This window comes from Gekko japonicus, unplaced genomic scaffold (assembly GCF_001447785.1).
Source record: "Gekko japonicus isolate JY-2015 unplaced genomic scaffold, Gekko_japonicus_V1.1 scaffold24, whole genome shotgun sequence".
In the NCBI taxonomy this organism is placed as follows: Eukaryota; Metazoa; Chordata; class Lepidosauria; order Squamata; family Gekkonidae; genus Gekko; species Gekko japonicus.
Window position 1 is genome coordinate 2,501,005 of NW_015164665.1, and position 13,408 is coordinate 2,514,412.

Consider the following 13,408-nt stretch of genomic DNA (forward strand, 5'->3'; position numbering starts at 1 on the left):
CTAGGTAACTGTTTTACTTTAAAAAAAACCCAGCAACTTAATAGGAAGGCTCTCAAAGTTGAAGGAAGTTTCATCAGTGTGAACTTTTGACAGTTCTGTTTTTCAGTGGAGCATAAAACCACATTGGAGCAAAATACCAGGGCATTTATTTATTTATTTTTAGTAAGAGGCACAAGCACAACCATGGTGTTTTAACTCACTGAAATTAATTCAGCTGTAGATTACCATCCTCAGAATCTGCTCCATGTGCAGAAATAAGCTTGTGTATAGAACAGGTTTCCCATAATCTCTCCTTATATATAATTGAATAGTGGGTGCCAAAGTTCTAATTCTAAAATGCACTCCCTTAGTGTATGGCTGATGGCACTGCTCCTCAGCATATATCACCACCAATCAGAAGGCAAAGCCCGGGTCCCACCCACACCACAACTGCTGCGACAACCTGGTCTTTTGCATATGGAAGCTGACTGGACTTCACTCCATTCCACACCTCAAAACTCCCCCCCCCGCAAGGCAGTTGGAATGTCAGTTGCATATGGAACCTGCTGTATTCTGGTGGTGTGCAGGTCCCAGGTTCATGTTTTAAAAGCAGACTGACACTGTTTGCCCAAAGCCAGAGCACTCTCCCAGAGCCTCTTTCTAGATCTTGTTGTATTTATTTCCACAACGGGCCTTATTTCTAGTCTAGAGATAAACTGGGAATGCTGTGCAAAACCCAGGCAATTCTGTAACATATGCTGCGTCTGACATCTTGCCTATTGCGATTACAACTAGATCCAAGTTCCAGTTTAAATATTTAGATATAGTCTGTGCTGTATAAAAGAATGTTTTCTTTACCTGAAAAATAAAACTTCTGAGAACTTGGCAAAGAAAGACTTTCTAGCCGGTACTGATAAAAATAAGCTGAAAAGTACACAGCTTCTTTTCTTCTATTTTTAAAAATGATCTTGATATTTTGGAAAGCACTGGACCTGTTACATTGAAGAATACTTTGAGGACATACATTTTACAGCAAGCATATACTTTTGAGGTTCTATTAAAATATATCTTTTTACAAGTGTGGTTTTTTTTTAAGAATTTAGTTTGAATGTGAATATTTCAGTCCAGCTTCTAGCCTGGTTTTGGGATCAAAAGTGCCTTGGTTGTACCTTTACTGTGGGGGAGAGAAGTTAGGGCAGCATGATTCTGATGATTCTCCTGGACCTCTTTTGTGGCTTTTCATGCCATTGACCATAGTATCATTCTGGATTGTTGGCTAGAATGGGTATTGGGGGCATCATACTTGAGTGGTTCTATTCCAGTCTGACACATGGGTTCCGGAAGATATTGCTAGGGAACTGCTGCTGTATCATGGAGGTCCCACAAGGCACCATCCTGTCCTCCATATTGTTTAAGGATGCTATGAAACTGCCAGATGAGGTTCAAGTGATTTGGGATGAGCTTTGTTGGTACCAACTCTGTTTTCCCATAAATTGGGTGAGATAATTGATGTCTTGAGGTAGTAATGGGCTGGATAAAAGCCAGTTAGTTGAAGTTCAGAGCAGATGGATGGAGGCTGAAGTGTCATCTGTGGCCCATTGTTTATTTGCCAACTATGGTCACAGTTACCCATGTTCTGATTATACCTAGGTTAGGGTACTGTAAGGTACTCTAAATGTGGTTGCCTTTGAAGCTTCAGTTGGTACAGTTGATTTGCACCAGCCAATGTGGTTGGTTGGCATAAGTCATAAGGAATAAAATTTTCAAGTCTTAGAAGAACTATTCTGATAGCTGATTCATTTTGAGGTACAAATCGTAGTGCTGGTAATTACTTTTAAAATCCGACCACGATACCTAAAGGACTATCTGCTCCCATATGTGTCTGCTCATTAATTATGGAGGCTATGCTCTATTTGTCTCATCTGTGCCAGGCAAAGTGGTCATCAGAGATGGGTCTTTTCATTTTAAGACTGAATTTGGAACAGAATTATGTACAAATGATGAACATGTTATTGCCAAAATGTATAAACTTTTGTTGATAATTTGAGACAGAGGAAGTTAAAGAATCTGTGGTAACATGGGCCAAACATTTTGGAAATGATATACGAATGGAACAGTGGGAAAATATGTGGTCAATAGTGTTGAAATTATATTAATTTCTAGTCTTAAAGAGAACTTTTATAAGATGATGTACCGTTGGTATATATCTCCAAAGAAATTGGCCAAAATGTATAAAGGTACTTTGAGTTCATGTTGGAAAAGTGAACAACAAGAAGGATCATTTTACCAATATGTGGTGGACATGTAAGAAAGCAAAATAAAAATAAAAATGGATACAAATAGAATTATTAATCCAGAAGATTTTAAAGTCTAATATACAATTGAAACCAGAGTATTTCCTTTCGGGATTAATGGACATTCAGTCAGAAAGAATTTGTTTTTATATATGACAACGGCAGCGAGATTAATTATATGCACAAAAGTGGAAGAGTCCAATATAACCTACAACAAAGGACTTGGTTGGGGAAAGTGCTGGAACTTGTGATGGCTAAACTTACTTCACTGATTAGAGAAAAGTCAATACATTCATTTATTGCTGATTGGAAACCCCATATAGACTTTTTGCGTGAAACAAATAATAATGATTTGACAATTTGTGGGTCTGATGTATAAGGAATTTAGACAGTAGAAAGGAGTTTTTCATGTAAATATAGAGTAAGAGAATATTTTGTAATTATATTTGTTGCAGAAAAAATCGGAAGCCACCTTTTATTTTATATAGTTCTTTTCTTATATAGTTCTTCTTTTGTTATTTCCCTGTTATTCGTTATCTTTCTGTTATTTGTTATTCACTGCTTTTTCTTCCTGTTCTCTCTCTGCCAAGCCTCTTTCTACACCACCTAGCTCATGGGGTGTTGGATCTGAGGTTCTTTTCTCCTCCAGCCCTTAGGTCAGTTACAAGTTCTTTCAGAGCTGTTCTCTTAAGGGCAGTTCTCAAGAGAGCTCTCTCAGCCTCACCTACCTCACGGGGCGTCTGTTGTGGGGAGGGAAAGGAGATTGTAAACTGCTCTGAGACTCCTTCGAGTAGTGAAGGGCAGGGTATAAATCCAATCTCTTCTTCTAGTTTGCTCTGGAGCCATCCTTCCTGAGCTAAGACAAAAATGTGTGAGCTGAAGGTTGAAAAACTGTGAGCTAGCTCACACTAAGTCAGCTTAGAGGGAACACTGGTGTCCACCGGTGGCTGCTGTTGGGGGTGGGGCTTAGAAGCAGGGCTTCCCCACCAGCCAGCTGGCTGCTGGCAGGCAGGAGCCCACCAAATCAAGGGATCCCCTGCCCCCACCTGGGGACTGGCATCCCTAAGTACAGGGCGCACATTTTCGATTAGATGTCCTGAACTTTCTCTCCTGATCCTATGGCCACTGAGAAAACACCAACCACGGGGTGGGTGGGAGAACAATGAGACGGTGGGGGTAGAACAAGGTAGGAAGAAGCAAAGGCGGGGGAGGGGTAATAGGATATCTCCTCCCTTGCACATTCTCATGCGTCTCCATCTTGTTTTATATTATTGTGAACTTTTGGGCATTGTCTGGGTTTTTTAATGCAGTGTCTTTTCATATGTTAAATATTGTTGTTGATAGTAAATTCAAGTGTAGAATTTGGGACATGTCATACTGTTGGATGGCCATTTAATAGGTGAAGTGATCTTTCAATATAATGTTCATCTGCATCTCAGTAATCTTAAATCTTAATGCACTTTCAGAGTTCTGCTCAGTTTCTTGACCGGAATCTACTTTCTTTAGAAGTCATTTATGTAGTTAAAGAAGCTGCACAAATAAAGAAAGAAAAAGTATCTTTTTAGACTTTTGGTTTAAGGCCTTTAGCTTAAATAGGCCGTTAGATCTGTTTTTCAAGTTATGGCCCCAGGTTCTCCAGAGGAAGTGATATATTTCTGCTCTTCTTAAAGTGAGGCTCATTGAAGCAAATAGTCTTGTGGGTTTTTTTTTAAACCACCTAGTTAATTTTGGATTTTGTTGCTTATTGCTGCTATTGTAAGTACTTTCATAATTCATACACAGTCTTAGACTCTTCTATATGGGGAATGATATGATTATGGAATCTGAATAGAATGTAGGTAAATATTTGGGCTGGATCCAGCCAGCTTTTCTGCTGGTGAAAAAAGAAGACTCTCTGACCATCTAAAATTGCTATGCTAAGAATCATGGGATCTGAATGTACAAAAACCATTTGAAATAGAGGATGTAGTATGGAGGAGAATTGGGACAGAGTGATTGCAAAAGCTGTCTGGGTCCATCCCACTGTATTCTTAGGTTCCAGAACCTGTACTGATAGTACAGTGTTGATGTACAGGAAGCCTGATGTCACATGATACGTTATATCAAATATGCTATGTTTTAGAAACTTATCAGCTAATAATAATTGCTCTTCCTTTTGCAGCTTCTCTGCAAAAATGCCTAACGGGAGGATCCTCCATTTTCACCCTTCAATTCTCCATTTTGGAATGCAGTGAGTATCTCTTATACTTTCATAATACAGGAAAGATTATCACCATGTCTTGGCAGATTTTTCCCCTCAAAGCAGTCTTTTATCCCCTGCTTTCATCTTGTAGTGATCATTGTAAACATTGTCTCTCCTTTGTTGCTTGGCAACTCAAGAATTAACACTTGTTATCCATATTATCAAACTGATTTTTCTATCTGCATAGATGTATTCGTAGTATGAGCAAGCCAATTTACTGTAACATGCTATGTGCTTGTCCTACAAGTCCCAGTTATTAGAGCAAGTGCTGGCCATAGTTTACTGGCTCAGATCTAGTGGCAAACTGTGGTTTTCTGAAAACCAGGAAGTAATGACCTGGCTTGCGATATGCATCATGAAACTGGGGGCAGAGGAGCACATGAGCCCAAGATTCTCTCACGCTCATTTACATAGCATTAAATCATTGCTTAGCATTATGTCTGAATGAGGCCTTCAGTTTACCTGCCTTAGTCATTAAGTTGGTTCCTGTCATTCATAATTCTGATTTCAGTCAGTAGACTGTTTTGGGGGGTAATACAGGGCTGTCAGACAAGACCAATAATGTGCCAATAATGTGTAGCCCAGTAGCTGGTCTTGTATAGTGGTTAAAGTGTTGGACGAGGATCTGGGAGACCCATGTTCAAATCTGCTTTCTGCCATGGAAGCTTGCTGGATGGACTTGGGCCAGTCACACTTTCTCAGTGTAACCTACCTCACAGGATTATTCCAAGGATAAAATGTAGGGTTGCCAGGTCCCTCCGGGCAGCCGGCAGGGGATGGGGAGTGGACTTACCGGGAGCAGGGAGTCTCACCTGATGTTTCAGTGACATCCCCAATGTGACTTCCAACTGGCCCAGAGATAACGTAGGCATGTCGGGTATGACGGGCGATGCTCTAGTTTTTGGGCAAAACTCTGTGCTAGTTTCTACCATAGAGATTTTGCCCAAGAAAACAGAGCATCGCCCCGATGGCCCCAATGTGCCTACATCATGTTGAAGTAACGTTGGGGATGTTGCTAAATTGTTGGGTGAGACTCCCTTTTTTGCAGTAAGGCCCCCCTGCCAGCCAGCTATCAGTGGTGGAGAGTTGGGGCCTGGGAGTGGGGACCCCTGGCATCCCTGATAAAATGGAAGACAGGAGAACAATGTAAGCTACTTTAAGTCCCCATTGAGGAGGAAGGCAGGGTATAAATGAAGTAAATAAGTAAAGTAAGTTTGTAAGTAAGAATTTTCCTGATTTCTGAATCAAATTATCATCATTATCATCCCTATGCCGGCTTACACCGAGCTCTGGGAAATGTACAGGACATAATGTCATAGAACACAAAACATTAAAATTCATATATAACTTAATAAAAATTTCAGTGTAGATAAAAATCCCACGATGGTGATTTTGTTATTTATCCCAATTCTGAACTACCAGCCCCTTTATCGGGGTGGGGGTGGGGGACTCAGAATGGTCTTTGAAGTCTAGATTGCTTTCCTACTTCAAATGTAAATGGAACTAAATATGTGATGGATAATTGAATTTTGTCCTGAATATTTCCAGGTTGTGTATGGAGTGAAAAGTACCAATCAGATTTTTTTTAAATTGTCAGTAATACTTTTCCAACTTTCTTGTTTTTCCCTAGGTTACTGGGACTACCTAAAGCTAAAATTCTATATGCTTACAACCCCAGTAAGGATAGCGAAGTTATAGTGAATTCAGTGTTTACAACTTCTAGGCATTTTCATGTGTCTCCTGTTTATGGCAGGGTAAGTGCTACTAAACTTTTGGAAAATGTGCTGCATCAGAGTGCCCAAATTTCATGCTTTCTTTGGCCTAAGGCATTCAATCTGTGGTTCCTCTTCCCTAATTTCCCAACCATTAGCTTGTTCTCTATCAACAAGTGTCTTTCTACTAGGGCTGAGCCCAGTTTTCTCACATGAACACTTCTGGTACGAACAAAGGAGCTTTGAGGATCAGGCCTGCAAAGAGGCTCTTTGGGAAGTTTTGCCCTCACCTAAATGTATTATATTGGGATGGGGGTGCATTGGCAGGACATCTTTCTGCAGGGGGCCACCATAAAACAAATTGCCCAAAATATGTATGTAGTGTAGTGTGATAAAATACATGTGACACAAACCTCCCATTTTGGCTCAGCCCTGATATCTACCAAACTGAAATTAAAGCAAATGGATAAATATGAACTGAAATGAAGAATCCTTAGTTGCCTGTAGCTCTGAAAGGAAGACTGTATTTTTATATCAACTTTCCTTTTGTTTTACTGCACATTGTAAAACCATAGTACATTTTGTATATATTGTAGCAGTTAAAAATCAAGTGTATTTGTCTTGAATTACTGTTCTGTGGGCACAGGTTCAGATGTTTCTTATTGCTGACCTCTTGTTACAAGGACATTTTGGGACCATAGTCAAGTTTAAAACTTTTTTGTACAATATGGCTTTGATACATACCATATTTCTCTCTCTCTCTCTCTCTCTCTTTTTGCTAATATTAGCCTATTTTTTCTAGAAGCATGCAGTGTGAATGAAAGGACTACCCGTTCAAAGGTTTTGGGCAAAGATTTATTAGAACGTCAACACCAAGGGAAATTTGCTTCAAAACCAATAATGTGGAAAGGGTGTTCTTTTAAAAATCACACTAGTAATTATATATGGCATAGCTTAAAATCTTTTTTAATAAAACGAAAGTTAAACAATGTTTTCCATGTAACTTTGTTAGAAATGTTATTATAACTGGTTGCAAGCACCAAATTGCCTCACTTGGGACATAATTAGTAAAAATTGGGATTGTGCACAGAACTGTCCATTAAAGTCACCTTGCTTAGGATGGCATTCTAAGAAGCTCATCCAAAACCCCATGTGTTAAACAATTTTCCCATAGTTCTTGGCACACTAGCCCTAGTACTCATTTTCAGCAAAGAAAGGAATCTGGATTGTCACTGATTGTAAGAACTGCTTCCAGGTGCTCTCCCTTTCTCTTGTTTTTCTTTTTCTGCCAGAGAGGGAGGGAGGGGGGGAGAGAGCTAGAGAATTCAGTAACCTCTAGATTTACTGGCTTGCATTGCCGTTGTCTCTGCTTCTGCTCTGTGAAGGAGAAAAAGCAGCCCCAGTCAACGGACTGCCATATAAATTTAGCCCAGTGCTGATGATAGCTGCCCAGTCTAGCTCTGTCCCTGCCTTCCATCTCATTTGGGGTGAGACACAGGGGAGTTTATAAAGGGGTAGGCACAGTCTAGTGGGAAAGAGATTGGGTGGTGACATCTTACTTTTTTTGTTTACAAAGCTGTCATAAAAGCAATGCAACTACGTATATTGAACATCAGACACCTTTATTTTATCTGTAGGTGATTCCAGCAATGGGGAAAATTTATTTCAGAGTACTGTTTCTTCCAATTGAAGAAGGCAGTTTTGAAAGTTCATTATTTATAAATACCTCATCTCATGGAGTGTTTTCATATCAGGTAATTTTTTTATTCACTGGCTTCAGACCTAGAAGATACTTGTTCTCAAACGATGTCACAGTGGGCAAAACAGGAAACTGCCAGTAGTTCATGGTTACAAATATATAAGACTTGCAATGCGCCTCACAATCCCGATGGGGCCGAAGCCCCCTGAAGCACAATGGTTTTCGTCATTCTGGACTCTACTGCCATTAGGGTTGTGAGATTAATCTTCATCACATAGCAGCTGACACAGTGAAGCCTCTGATGTTGCCGTTTTCTGGAGACAGGACATAGTTTTACAGAAATCCTTTCTGTGTCTTTCAACCCTGAAGCATAAAGTGGTGATTCCAAGACTGAAAGATAGTTTATAGGATAACTTATCTGTCTTTGGGCTATAGAGATGTGGTGACTAAGGCATAGCTGCAGTTCTGGCACCTCACTAAAGGCCTGGATTGTATCTGTTGGTTTCATAGTGGTATGAGACGGCCTGTAAACTTTGTGTTGCTATATATTGAAGTAGCACTTTGAAGAGCAGTCATTTAAATGGAAATTGTACAAAGGGGAAGTTTGCAGAGGAGTGGATTATGTCTCTGACACTATCTCTTGGCCCATTTATGTAGCTGTTTCTCACAGTCAGTAAGTGTACTTTAAGCGCTTCAAGTAGTCGAGTGTTATAAAATTATAGCTGATGCTCAGTTGCTCCAGTGATGTCAAGTACAATTTAATGGAAGTTCCACTGAGATCCATGTACAGAGATACCAGAGAGACTAAGATGTAATTAGGGTTTATCCCACAGTCTTCTGATTTAGGACCATTAGTAGCTCATTGGAGACATTGCTGCACGTACTTATTTCTCCACCATCTCACCAGAACTCTTTGCTTATGTATTTTTTTATTCTTACTGAAATGATTTTTTGTCCAAGATGCAGCTATAACTCAATCATAGAAATAATATTTGAGGGTGCTACTTGTTCTAGTGCTACTTGTATAGGCTTCCATCCCCCATTTTCTCCTTCACCTCACTAAAGGATATCCAGTGTCTTTCCCCTGTATCTGCTGCCCCCTCACCCCTTTCTCTCACTTTTAATGAATATTACTATTTATAAAGATCTTGCCACATTAGGGATCCATGAGTTTTTTCTTCTTTCCATGTATTTTTCTTGATTGAATTCCAGCTGGCATGGCGATGCCAACTGATAGTGACTGGCTGAGCTGGTATGATAGTATGAAATAGATGGTCTAGGAAGTAAACGAGTTGAGAAAATTGCCTGTTTGTTTCTGATTACAATCTCACAACAGGAAAGACAGGCAGGATAGTTTGTTTTTGGGTTACCTTCTCTGCACATATGCTATAGAGTACTATCCGTGGAAGGACTCTTTGTGATGGTCACCTGAGGCAGCGGCAGAGGTACTTGCCATATGGAGAATGGTATTCAACACTGTTGAACAAGAAAAGCGAGTATATGGAACCCTGATAATCGTATTTAACGATGGACTATTTTGACTTCACTCATGCTCAGCACAAACTGGTTTTTAAAGTCTTGAGTTGGGAAAGGGAGAAGGCTCTTCAGAAGGAACCCCTGGGACTTAGATAGAGAACAGTTCTCTCAGGTCAAGTTGGTTTTTAAGTAGCCCTTATAGATGTCTAAATCCAGAGACCTGTATATGCTACATACCACTGAAATACACATTTTTATAAGAAAGCATTAAGTGTGAATACACTTGATCTTCAACCCCCCCTTTTCCCAGCAGCCTAAAATCATATTACTCATTTGTGAAATCCTCTGCATGTTTTAATAAATTTTGTGTTTGTTGTTCAATGCGTAGAATGTACATTTCTTTTTACAGATCAGTTTTTCAGGCCTGATCTAAGTAAATGTGGGTGCAACATGGTGATTAATTTTTTTCAAAAGCCATATGTACAAAACTTCTGTAAGACTAAGATAGCAACCCACCCCCTTTTTTTGTTTGTTTGAGACCTTGGCAGGGAGCTTGGAGCTTGGGAAATACTTTGAATGTCCTTCTACCCTGAAACGTTCAAATGATAGCAGCTATAATTATGAATACTTTATTATAGTCTCTTTACTAGTTATTTTAGAGCATACTTGCTGAGTGCTAAAACATAGTGTTAACTTTTCATTAGAATTATTTGTAACTAGTTAATGCCCTATTTTTCTCTAGGTCTTTGGAATGGGAACTTCAAGGACTGTTTCAGAAGAATCTAGAAAGCAGCTAGCAAATACTTACTTACTACTTCCGCATATCAACAGTATCCAGATCTCACAAACACTGGTACAGTATTTTAAAGTAAATATTCGGTTTAAGAACTGCGTGTGGTTTTGGTTCTTCAAAAATAACTGCTTCAGCTTCCTGTACTATATTAAGCAAAGTGATGGCAACAGTTTTTCATTGAAATTGTTGTGGTTTCTGAAAATTCTTTTGGGTGAAAGTAGGAGTAACAGCAGCATTATTTACATGTTAACAAAGAATTTGTATTTGAAGTAGTGCAGCTGAAGAAGTGATCTGATCTTTGCACGTGACTTGTCAGTTCTGTGTGAGTATATTGCTTAGTTGATCAACCATTAAAACTTCAAGGCTGTGCATGCATGTTTCTGTTGCATTTTCCCTAGGGTAGTTGCCCTTTGTCACCATGTTGCTTCACAAAGTAAGTTGCAGTTGCTGTCTCGTACAGTTATTTCTTCTAGCTGCTGCTGTAGATGTAGGCTTGTAGCAGCTAAGAGGTAAATAATGTCACTGGTGAACTGTGACTTCTCTGTGCCCTTGGTATTTATTTTGCATAGATAAGTTTTATCCTTGAGGCAAACAATTTAGTTGTACCTAATGAGTGATGTGTAATGGAATTTGAATTGATCTAGAATCCCTTGGTCACAAGACCTTGTGTGTAGCTTTAGATTTGGAATATCTGTAGTCAGAGAACTAATTCAGTGTAGCCTCTTCTGATTTGCTGTTCTGCACCCCTTGGTCTCTGTGGGCTGCATAATTTTCTTGTGCTGAGTTTTTGTGAAAATGAAACTTATTTTTGTAAGCTGTTTCGTAGGTTGAAAAACTTTAAAACGTTAAGATAAATGTCCACATTTAAAAGGAATGAATACAACTTGTTTATTCGTTTATAGTCCACCTAATATGTTACATGCTGCTAGCAGATTCCAAAATTAGTTCATGATGTAATGGGATCAATGTGTTTAAACCAATTCTGCCCTAGTCAAGTAGAAAGCTGTGCTCTGGTTTGAACAGAAATCAGAGCTGGGGGTGTGCTAAAAACCTCCTCCATTTCGTGAAGGGTCCAGCTATCTTTACTTTCTCATCACTTCTGTTGCTAAATTCATCTTTTCCACCCCCATTGCTTTCGACATGACTGTGCCTGCTGTCGTGGCTAGCATGGTCATATAATGTTAGGTCATCTTTTATGAATACTGAGTCAAGATACAGAGTGTATTCTGAAAATAAGGCTAGATGGGTCGTTCTCCAGAAACACTTGTTCAGTGTTTTTTCTAATTGACTTTGTACAGAATGTTGATATGTTTATTTGCAAGCACTTTTATGAAATATAAAGAGAAAACATACCGGAAAAATGCTAGCACTCTCATCTTTAAAGCACTGTTACTTGCAGACTTCGTCATCAGTTCTGCATAACATGGTAGAAGGAAGGGGAAGAGGGTCCATTAAAGTAAATGTGGTCAACGGGCCCACGCTCAGCTTAGACATAATGATACTAAGTGTTCATTCAGGGCCCAGTTCTCTACAGTTTGCACTGAATTTTTTTTTCTCCCGTTACCTCTGTTCTTAAGAAGCTGATTCATTAATGTAGCTTTCATTGTGAGTGATAAAGTTTGCTGGTGCTCATGCATCAGTAATTGTTGTTAAAGCTATATTTTGACCTGAGGTATTTCTTTACCTGCAAAATATGATGGTGATAGGGAAAAAGACTCAGACCTACTGTTGAAGGGTTTAATTATGTTTTATATGCTACAGCTCCCCCTTGTGGGATCGTGCAGGGATTCTTGAACAAGAGAATGGAATGTGATAATGAACTATTCTGTTTTAGTCAGGAATTTGTGGTGCTTCACTAAGTGTTGGCAGTGCTGCTACTAAGAACTAGTTTTAACTCTTTTCTGTATGTAATTTATAAACATCTCTAAGTTCCTTTTCCTTGGATCACATTCCTTTAAAAATAATTTTAATAACAGTCTGTGCTATATGGTTGCTTTTGGTAAAACATTTGGACAGCACAGAAACACAGCGGTTATTTATATACAACTCTGCCTCAGTGGTCATCATGTTCTACTTGCTCAGCACTTTTACCTCACAGCAGCGAACTCAAAGCCTTTACACTTGTTACCTGATGGGAAGGTTTACAGTTTAAAACAAACCCGGTTCCCCAAAATCATAAGAGGCTGTGTGGGTCCCCTTAGTAGCCAGCAAAGACGTGTCACAACAACTGACAACTTGCAACATGGCAAACAGGTTTTATGGAGTCAAAACACTTTGCAAATTCTAGGATTTCTGTTAAGTTTTTTTTTAAATTGCAGTAAGTTGGTAAATTTCAGTGTAGGTGAGAAATGTGCAATATTTTCCAACACGAGAGTATATGCTGGGAGGCAGTTTTACATTAAGATGCTTCCACGAGGACCTCAAGGTAGTACCCGAGCCTACCTGTGCCCTGTGTGCTTAAGGGAAGCCTAGGGTTTAGTCAGGAAAAGAAGTGTCTTCATTGGCCTGGTGCTCCTTGGAAGTATGCCGTCCTTGTACTGGATGTGATATTATCTATTTCCCCCAATTGCAGGTTACTGAACCAGTTTCTGGCTGTGTCTTTAATTTTTTCCAGGCAGAAGCTAAGAATATCAGTCATGTAAAAGTTCGTCTTGAATGCAGTTTGCATAATAAATTGCACCAGCATTTTAAGGTATGATATATGCTTTTTGTCTTCCAATCTGCTATTAGAGAGAGTCCTCCAGTGTCTTAACTTCCATTTGCATGCACACTCTTCTGAGGGCCCATCTAGACATGCTGGGTGTCCCGAGGTTTGACCCAAGAACACATTTTAAACTTAGCCATGGTTAGGTTCATTGTGGCATGGGGGGGGGGTTTCCTCTCTCCCCCATAATGTTTTTCCACCCTGAAATGGCATGGGGGAGGGGGCATGTGGGCCAATAATGCCCCTCACTGCCATTTCAGGGAGCAAAACAGTGTGGGGGTGGGGAAGAGAATCCACTCATTCTCCTGAGCTGTCATGGTCCTGACTAGAATCAGACCCCCTGGCAAAGTTTAAAGACGTTCCTGGCCGGGAACTCACTTTTAAAAATGGCAATACATACCCAGGGCAAACCAGTGGATGTGCGTCTCATCTAGATGGGCCCTCGGTTGTTCTCTAATTTGGTTGAGGTAGCTCTGACTGTTCTGGAGGGCCCAAGGCTGATTCTTTAG

General features: G+C 39.8%; 1 protein-coding gene across 1 annotated transcript in view; it reads left to right on the forward strand.

Annotated features, from left to right (window-relative positions):
• KIAA0922 (KIAA0922 ortholog) overlaps positions 1 to 13,408 on the forward strand; it is an 86,594-nt gene that overhangs the window by 31,670 nt on the left and 41,516 nt on the right. Inside the window, exons 4-8 of the mRNA XM_015409032.1 lie at positions 4,435 to 4,503; positions 6,146 to 6,269; positions 7,865 to 7,981; positions 10,145 to 10,255; positions 12,810 to 12,887. Of these exons, the coding sequence (XP_015264518.1) occupies positions 4,435 to 4,503; positions 6,146 to 6,269; positions 7,865 to 7,981; positions 10,145 to 10,255; positions 12,810 to 12,887 (499 nt within the window). The remainder of the gene's footprint in view (positions 1 to 4,434; positions 4,504 to 6,145; positions 6,270 to 7,864; positions 7,982 to 10,144; positions 10,256 to 12,809; positions 12,888 to 13,408) is intronic.